General features: G+C 29.7%; 1 protein-coding gene across 1 annotated transcript; it reads left to right on the top strand.

Moving 5' to 3' along the window:
* The first annotated feature begins 5,313 nt into the window (after positions 1–5,313).
* On the top strand, positions 5,314–9,068 carry LOC107481065 (U-box domain-containing protein 4). The gene is made up of 2 exons (XM_016101276.3): positions 5,314–5,912; positions 7,946–9,068. The coding sequence occupies exons 1-2, from the start codon at positions 5,581–5,583 to the stop codon at positions 8,793–8,795; spliced, it is 1,182 nt and encodes a 393-aa protein (XP_015956762.1). The 5' UTR covers positions 5,314–5,580; the 3' UTR covers positions 8,796–9,068.
* Positions 9,069–9,792: the final 724 nt, after the last annotated feature.

Here is a 9,792-nt window from a genome sequence, read left to right as displayed (position 1 = left end):
GTAGACCAATAATTAGTTACTTCAACAAGCTTACTACTTATGATACCATAGACATAAAAAATATGTCAAGGAAACAAATATTCCACGTCAATTTTGTTGCATATATATTATGAAAATGAAAAAAATACTCCTATATATCTTTGATTGCCCCCACACCACCATAAAATACGCCCGTAACTTAAAACACGTGGATGGTGTGTACTGGTAATTTTGCAAATCTGAAATATCTCAATTTTTTTAAGAAAAGAAAAAGATAATAATTAATAAGACCAAAGACCAAAGACCAGTAGTCCACATAAAAGACGTACGCTTGACAATGGGTAGGATATAATATGGTAGAATTTGAATTTTATTCAAATACTACCTATAGATTAAAAATTTTATTAAAATTTTATTTTATTTTATTTGTGGTTAAAATCTTTTAATCTTAATTTTATTTGTATTTTAAAATTGTAAATTCTATTTTATTTTATCATGCTCATAGAAATATCAAATTTTTTTAAAATAAATATAAAATTTAATCATTTCATATTTTATATATATTAATGTGCATCAGATATGAGAGTGGACAAAATTATAAATTGTTAATTTAAAAATTTAGAGACGTAATGATTTTAATTAAAATTTGACAAAATTATATATAATATAATATTAATTATATATGATATCAAATAAAAAATAATACCTTAATCTAATAAAATCAATTTTAATTAAAAAAATAATAAAATAAATCATAAATAAGAACGAAAAATACAATCACATATTGATTAATTGTTTATTTATTAATTATATCTCAAAAACTATTATATTTTTTTTTGATAATTTTTTTGAAAACGTTTTGAGACCAAATAAAATATATAATTAAGTTTAACTAAATTGTTATAACGAGTTCATATTCATATATCATTTAACGTACAATTATTCTTTTTACTTAGTTACTTACATATTTATTATTGTTTTAGTAGTTCTTTCTTTTTTTTTATTTTTTTTTCTTCGTCTTTTTCTTTAGTTATCATTATTGTCTTTATCACTATTACTACCACCATTTCCATCTTCTTTCTTTTTTTTATTTGACTTTTTTTTTTCCTTTCTCTTTTATTATTATCATCACCACCATCATCATCATCATCTTTTTCTATCTTCTTAGTTAAATATCACGTAATTAAATTTTTTTTGTATCACATTTAAAAAATTTCAGTATTAAAAATAAAAAATTTTTTGCGTTACGATTAAAAAATTTTGGTGTAAATTTCTGATAAATTTTGCATAACTGAAAACTTTTACTCTTCTTAAATTTAATACCACACAACAATTAACTCAGTAATAACAAAACATATCATATAGTTAGAAATGCCATAGAAATTTTTGATAAATGATACAAAAAGTCTTTAAAGAATTACAAGTTCAAAATCTTAACTCATTCAACTAACAAAATACATTCAAATATATTTTAGAGCAAAAAATATATTAATTTATTATAAATAACACAGAAATAACTAAACATCTTATATATGAATAAAAGACCACCCAACTAGTTCAATGATAAGAAAAGTACATCAAATAACACGATTAAAAATTTCTATGTTATGATTAAAAAATTTCAATGCTAAAATTAATTTTTTTTTTTGTGTCACGGTTAAAAATTTCGATACTATTTTTTTGATAATTTTTGCATAACTTAAAACTCCTCATTTTCCTCTTTATCATCATTTTCATAGTCATTATTGTCATTGCTTCATTCTCATAATTTTTTTTATCATCTTAACAGGAACTCGTGTCATGATTAAGAAATTTCAATCTTAAGATTAATAAATTTTTGTGTCATAATTAAAAAATTTTAGTGCTATTTTATGATAAATTATGCATAACTCAAAACTCCTTTTCATCTTTATCTTTATCATTGTCATCATTTTTTTCTTCTTTTTTTTTTGTTCCACTTTCTGATAATTTTTCTTGTTTTAACTTTTTAATAAGAATAAAAATAAGTAAAAAAAAAATAAAAAAAAACACATAATATTACAAAATTACTTGGAAGAGGATGAATTTACATTCATTCAACTAAAAGAAAGAAATAAATAAAAAAAAACTGAAATTTTTTCCTGGCTTGTTGCACCAAATAAGATTATTACATTTTTCTTTTTAATAAATACAATGGATGTTCCTTTCCTTATTCCAATGAAAAAATATAATCACATTAAATGGGTGAAAATAGATGTTTGAATTTAGGTTTTCTTTAATCCAAAAATAATGTCGTTTTTAAATGTGACACCAAGGTAAATTGATTTTGGTCTATTTCTCCTAATCTATTTTAGTACTTAAATTTAAATAAACGTCTAAATTAATACCAGTAATTATTAGATCAGATTTTTTTATCAATTATGAATGAAGATACGAGAGAGGAGACGCAATAGATTATTTTTTGGATGGATAGAGATCAACGTGGGTGATTTTTTTTATGTAAAAATTATCTTATCTTATTTTAAAAGGAACGAATACAGAATTGAGAGTTTATTTATTTATTTTTCTTTTCTAAATCCAGAATTGCCTAGATTTCACCGTTTCAAGTTAGATAGTTCACTGGTTTTAGATATATATATTTTTTTAATTTATGTGATACCTATTTTTAAAATGGACATTTAATTGATTAGACCAAATTGGATTTTGATACGGTGACGGTTATACAAGTTGTATTGAACGATCCAGTCTAATTTTCAAAATACTAATTACTCTTCTCAATGCAACTTTGATACATGAAGTAAATTAATCTTTCTATACAAAATGCTACAAGTTTTGACATTGTCTGTTTTATGTCTTTTACATTTATGTTTGGAATACTCCGTTCTATTATATCATCTCCCTTTGTTATATTTGATATATATAAAAAAGAAATTCCAGAAATTGTATTTAAATAGTTTTGCGACATTGGTATAGAATATAAAATTTCTATACAAATAGACTATTATATTAGATTAATTAATTTGTATAATTAAGTTGTATAAACGTGATATACTTATGAGAATACCTGTAATAATTTAAATATATTTGAGAATAAATTTAATATTTTTAATACAATTTTTTCAGTATATATATAAATGAGGAATGTTAGAAAATTATTATAATTTATTATTTTTTACTATCAATTAATTATTAATATTTAAGAATATAGAATAAAATATATTGTTGTATTACTAGACTAAAAAAATTAAATTAAAAAAATTAAATTAATGACTAAATAATAACAAAAGACAATAAATTTTGATAATCTATAGTATTTCTCTATAAAATTATTTGATTTGTCAGTATTTAAAATTTCTGGTTTATCAGTTATGTTGAAACTTATTTAATTTTTTTAAACTGAATTAGTAATCCAATTTTTTCATCCATATAATATTCAAATTTAAGTTAATATACTAAAATAGTAACGGTCAAAATGTATAATCTATCTGCATTCCAAAAAATGTAAGGTTTAATAATTTAAATAAAGATATTGTTAATATATGTCTTAAGAAGAGATTTTAAAAACACTATAAAAATATTTTATTAAATTTTATTTTAAAATATTTATTAAATTTTAACTTTTTATTATTATATTATTAAATGATATAGTGTTTATTGATTTGAAAAAAGCGTACGATAGGGTATCAATGGAGGTCTTATAGAAGGTTTTAGAAAATAGGAGAGTAAAGATCGCATATATTCGTGCAATTAAATACATATATGATGGGCACAACTAGTGTGAAGACTCAAGATAATGTGACAGAGAAATTTTCTATTGGTATAGGATTACACCAAGGATCATCTTTAACTCCATATCTTTTCACATTAGTCTTGAAAGTACTTACAGAGTACATCCAAGAGTCTGTGTCATGGTACATGTTTTTTACCGATGATGTCCTTATGAGAGAGTCAATGGAAGATCTAAATAAGAAGTTTGACTTATGGAGAGAAGCCCTAGAAGTGTATGGTCTGCGCATAAGCCGTAGTAAGACGGAATATATGAAATATATGTTCGGTCTGAGAAGAGAAAACCCTAATATAGAGGTGAAGATTGGAGAAAACATCCTACGAAAAATTAAAAGTTTTAAGTATATTGGGTGCATCATACAGGATAATGGAGAGATTAAACAGGACGTAAATCATAGGATCCAAGCAGGTTGGTCAAAATGGCGGAGTGCATTTGGTTTTATATGTGACAAAAAATACCTTTAAAACTTAAAGATAAATTCTATCGTACTACTATAAGATTGGATATGCTTTATGGTACGGAGCGTTGGACGGCCAAAAGGGAGCACGAACATAAGTTGAGTGTAGCAGAGATGGAGATGTTGAGATGAATGAGTGGTCATACGTGATTGGATAAAATAAGAAATGAAGATATAAGGAAGAGAGTTGGAGTAGCACCCATTGTGGAAAAGATGGTAGAAACGTGTCTCAGGTGGTTTGGACATGTGAGAAAAAGACTGACAAAACACCCAATTAGGAAGGTAGATGAGATGAAAGATGGACAAGAGGTGAAAGGCAGAGGAAGACCTAAGAAGACCATCCATGATCTACATGTAAACAGTTTCTCTGTAAACATGATATATGACAGAGTTCAATGATATCGTTTGATTTATGTAGCCAATCCCACGTAGTGGTACAAGACTTTGTTGTTGTTATTGTATAATTAAACGATGTTTAAAAAATACAACATAACCAAATTCTATAAAAACTTAATTAACTTATATCCTAAAAATATATATTAAAGATTTAAACTTTGTATTTTTTCTTTACAAACTTTTTAAGTAATAATCTTAAAATATGTATTTAAAATAAAAATTAGCTAAACCTTTCTTTAAATAATTACAAAGTGTTCGTTAAATAATAAAATCAAAATAAATAAATAGGTAGTCCTTAAAGATTGATTGATTTAGGTTTGATAGCATTAAAATTCAAAGAATGAAGTTATTGTTGAGTGTTTGACTGAAAGGAGACCAACTCAAATCACACATCCAGAAAAACAAACAAAGTAGCAGTAGTAATAATAATTTAAGAAAAATACTATAAGATTAATAAAATTTATTATTTTTTGTAAATAATTAATTAATAATATTAAAAAGTATAAAATAAAAATATATATTATTTAATTATTAAATAAAAAATTGAATTAATAATTAAAATATTAGTTAAAAATAATAAATTATATTAGTATTAAAACTTTTTTCATAATTTAATAATGAAGAAAATAAATAAATAAATAAAATGGGGTAAAAGATATTAAAGCATGATCTAAGAAAAGTTTTACCGAACTACTACTACCTCCCATTCTCCCAAGGCCCAAGCATATAGCCAACAAACAATACCACCTCTTTCTCTCTCTCTCTCTCCATCACCATCTCTGTGCCTATAACTGTTGTTTCATAACTGTTGCTTAACGCCTCACCCATAACCTCCACCTCACCTTTAATTACTCTCTCTCTCTCTCTCTCTCCTATTCTTTTTCTCAACCTCTTAAATAAATCTCACACCCTCACATACACACCCAGATTTTTCTTTCTTTTACTCTCTCTCTCTCTCTCTCTCTCTCTCTCTCTCTCATCCATGGAGAGTCCTCATTCTCCTTCTTCTTTCCCTTCCTCGCCTTCCTATTCATCCTCCTCAGAGGGCCAGAGCGCCGACGGCATCTTCGACGCCGACGAGCCCCGCACGCCCCTCGCAGTCCGCCGGGCCCTCCAGCTCCTCTACTCCGGCGACCCTGAACTCCAGGTCCAGGCAGCTCGCGACATCCGGAGGCTCACCAAGACCTCCCCCCGCTGCCGCCGACAGCTCTCTGAAGCTGTCGGTCCGCTCGTTTCCATGCTCCGAGTCGACTCGTCCGAGTCACACGAACCCGCGCTCCTCGCCTTGCTCAACCTCGCCGTCAAGGATGAAAAGTACGTACCTAACTTCACTTCCAGTCCCAAAAAGAAAATTACTATTTTCACGTACAGATATTTTTCACCCCCTCCTTTTTTTTTCTCAGCAAAAAAGGAAATATGAAATTCAAGAGGACAAAAGAAATGTTTCTTTCGCGGTGGGATTAATTAATTATTGAATGACTTCATGAGTGGATTATTTTTAATTTTTATTTAATTTTGGGGGAGTTAGGTGGTTAATTTGCTATTATCGTTGTGATTTTATTGGTGTTGTGGTTTGATGCTTGATGCGCTTTCTCTGCTTTTTGGCGTTCGATTGCTTAGGAATTCGTGCGATCTTTTCATGAGAACCTGTGCGATGATGATGCCTTGAAAGTCATCAAGTTGGGGATTCCTATATATTATTGAAAATTGAGAAATAAAATAATGGCAATTTGGGTTTTCAGGATGTTAGTATATTTGGTGTAGTACCGCAAGATTCTGATTTTTATTCGTCGGTCCCTCAGTTTTTTTGGTCCCATATATTTTATTTTCATCTGATTGGATGCTCTGACAATATAAGTATTTGGTGATCTTTATTATTTGTATTTTTTATTCTCTAGGGACGGCTCGATCATCTTGTTTTTCAGAATCCGATAAGATATTTGTTATAAGTTAGAACAGCTCTTCATGGCTTAGAATGCAAGATGGTCATATTTGTTGAGAATATATGGGAAACATTAAAATTAGAGACATGAAATAGTAAAAAAAAAAAAGGAATTTGCTGAATATATAAAAAATAATTTCCCCTTGTGATGAGTACTAGTGTCTTGATACAAGTTGCTTTATCAACTGATGGCTTGAATGCCTACGTACCCATACCACAAGAAAGAATTGGATGCTTTATATATTACTCCAATTAGGCTTATCCGATTGGAAGATAGTTAAGTGGTTTTTCTTTGGCTCACATGGTGCATTTTCCTTTTTCCCTTTAGCTTCTTTTCATTTCTTTTTTGGCAGACGTCTTCTTCTTGAAGCAATCCTTTTTCGGGTTAGTTTTCACCTTCTAGCAAATGGAATAGTTCATTTCCTTTATTGTGCTTTAGGTACTGGTACTTTCCATTCAGTTCCAAAATACCTAACCAATGCACCGCTAGTTAATATATACAATCCCGTGAGTCTTTACTAATGTCATGTTTGTGAAACATAGAAAATAGTACTAAATGAATTAAAAGGAAACCACTTTAGCTGTAAAATTTTTATTATTTAACTCTTGTATGTTTAATCTTTCTGGAGATGGTTCGAATCTCTGCATTGCACGCGGTTCAAGTTCAACCACTGCTTGGCTTTTTTCCTGCTCTTCTCATTAATGATATGCTTGCTTGAGTAGGTGGAAATTGGGGTTGTAAAAAAAAGAAGAATATATGATATGAGGGGAGAGAAAATATTGAGTGTTCTGGAAGGTTTTGATTTTCTCTATTAGGGGGTGGAAAATCACTTTCATTGCTACAAGTGTGGCTAAAAATTTATGGGTCGGATTTCTTCAACCTTCATGTATTTTCGTTTTCTTTATACCAAAGTTAGTATGAACTATGAAGTGATTTTCATTCCAAATTTCTTTTCACCCTGTTTAAAACCTATGGAAATTAAACTAAATGCACCGCCTAAAATTTCTTTTTTTGGCTCCTGATTTAATTGATGACTATTTTCTTTCTAGTTTCTTTGCTTCTTGCACATGAGGCCTAACTGGGGTACCTTCAACCTTTATGATTAAAAGAAAGCCATTGACCCTAAACCGAACTCCAATTATTAAAAGAGACCAGGAAATTTTGTTTAGGTACATTTAATGTTGCTTTATATCTAAATGAAGTTACAGTAAACATACATTAAATATTATAACTTCTCTGTTTATGTATGTGGACTCTCTGTTTATGTATCTTGTTATCTTTTATTTTTTTTAATTTGTACGTTGCCATTGTATGAGATGTTAGTTTCAGATTAAATTTAAATACCTGCCAGTCATAATAATTTATTGATATTCATTGCTTGACTCTTTACTTGTTATCTTGCAGGAACAAAATCAATATTGTAGAGGCTGGCGCATTAGAACCCATAATCAGTTTCCTCAAGTCAGAAGATCTAAATCTGCAGGAATCTGCAACTGCATCTTTGCTCACACTCTCTGCCTCTTCAACAAACAAACCGATCATCAGCGCTAGCGGAGCCATTCCTCTTCTCGTGGACATCCTGAGAGATGGAACCCCACAAGCCAAAGCTGATGCAGTTATGGCTCTCTCTAACTTATCAACGTACCCCAATAACCTCAGCATCACCCTCCAAACAAATCCAATCCCTTTCATAGTCAACATTCTCAAAACCTGCAAGAAATCATCAAAAACAGCTGAAAAATGCTGTTCCTTGATAGAATCCTTGATGGAGTACGACGAGGGAAGAATCGCCCTGACATTGGAAGAAGGCGGCGTGCTGGCAGTTGTGGAGGTTCTTGAGAGCGGGACACTCCAGAGCAGGGAGCACGCCGTTGGAGCGCTATTGACAATGTGCGAAAGCGACAGGTGTAAATACAGGGAACCAATCCTTAGAGAAGGCGTGATCCCGGGACTTCTGGAGCTAACTGTTCAGGGGACTCCAAAGTCTCAGTCGAAGGCACGCACCCTTTTGCAGCTGCTAAGAGAGTCTCCTTACCCGAGATCTGAAATTCAGCCAGACACTCTTGAGAACATAGTGTGCAACATCATTTCACAGATTGATGGGGATGATCAATCTGGTAAAGCAAAGAAGATGCTGGCTGAGATGGTGCAAGTTAGCATGGAACAGAGTTTAAGGCATTTACAGCAAAGGGCTCTTGTATGCACACCCACAAGTGATCTTCCTATTGCTTCAGAAGTTCCTTCAAAATCATAGTTTCTCTTTTTCTTTCCATAGAGGGGGAAAAATGATAATAATACTTGAAAGTAAAGTATGCCAGTCCAGGCCATTTGTGTAGGTATCTTGTGACTGGTGACTGTCAATAAACCAATGTTGTGAGAGGATAAGGAGCATGATTTTGTAGTTGGTTTGTAAAGAAACTTTGTGTATAAAAATGATACACTAGTAGTGGTAGTGCTAAAAAGGCTAATTATCCCTTTCTTTGTTTCCATGTCTGCCATGGATTATAATAGTAAACTTCTTTGTTTCTTTCCTGGCGGGCTTAAAAAAGAGGAGCTTATTAAAAACCCAAAAGAGAAAGAGAAAAAAAGAGTAAACTTATGGTAGTAGACTGCATGGTCAACAAGGGAGGCTTGAAATTCTAAGTGATTTTTTAAAAAGACTTTATATAAGGTTCTTATTTTCAACAACTTATAAGTATAAACAAACCATGAGTCATTGGATTGCAAGTTTGATGGGTTTTTTTTTTCTATAGAAAAATTTGTTAGAAATGAAAATGAAGAATAAAAAACTTGTGCAACTTCGCATAACGTGAAGCTGAGCCGGCATGTAGTTTGGATTTCCCATTTTAATTTGACTACATCCTTTTGTCTTTGACGTCATACACAAAATTAGTTATGCACATACAACAGAAAAAAAAAAGTCAGAATTTTAATAACCAATAAATAGAATATAATGAATTGAATTTTAATATATCACGAGGATAATATCAATTTGTACAATGTCATTGAGTTTGAGTTGTATAGAAAAATAAAAGTATGTAAATAAACAATTATTTATTTAACATTATTTTAGATTTGAAGACATGTTAGGAATACAAAAAATAAATATTAAAAATTTATTAATCTTTCATAAAGAAATTTTACTTTTATATTTTAATAAATATTTCTATTTTCTAGGGTATTTATTAGAGAAAATTTTAAAATATACTAAAATTAATTTCTAATAAACACAATAAAAAGAAAACCGTGAC

Source organism: Arachis duranensis, chromosome 3 (assembly GCF_000817695.3).
Source record: "Arachis duranensis cultivar V14167 chromosome 3, aradu.V14167.gnm2.J7QH, whole genome shotgun sequence".
Classification (NCBI taxonomy): Eukaryota; Viridiplantae; Streptophyta; class Magnoliopsida; order Fabales; family Fabaceae; genus Arachis; species Arachis duranensis.
Note: the sequence above shows the minus strand (reverse complement) of the source record. Positions and strands in the feature narration are given on the sequence as shown.

What these genes read in the sequence shown, in the direction of transcription:
- LOC107481065 (XM_016101276.3), top strand. Translation starts at nt 5,581, where the DNA reads ATGGAGAGTCCTCATTCTCCTTCTTCTTTCCCTTCCTCGCCTTCCTAT. An exon ending in CTCGCCGTCAAGGATGAAAA is followed by an intron (nt 5,913 to 7,945) that starts GTACGTACCTAA and finishes GTTATCTTGCAG; the next exon opens with GAACAAAATCAATATTGTAG.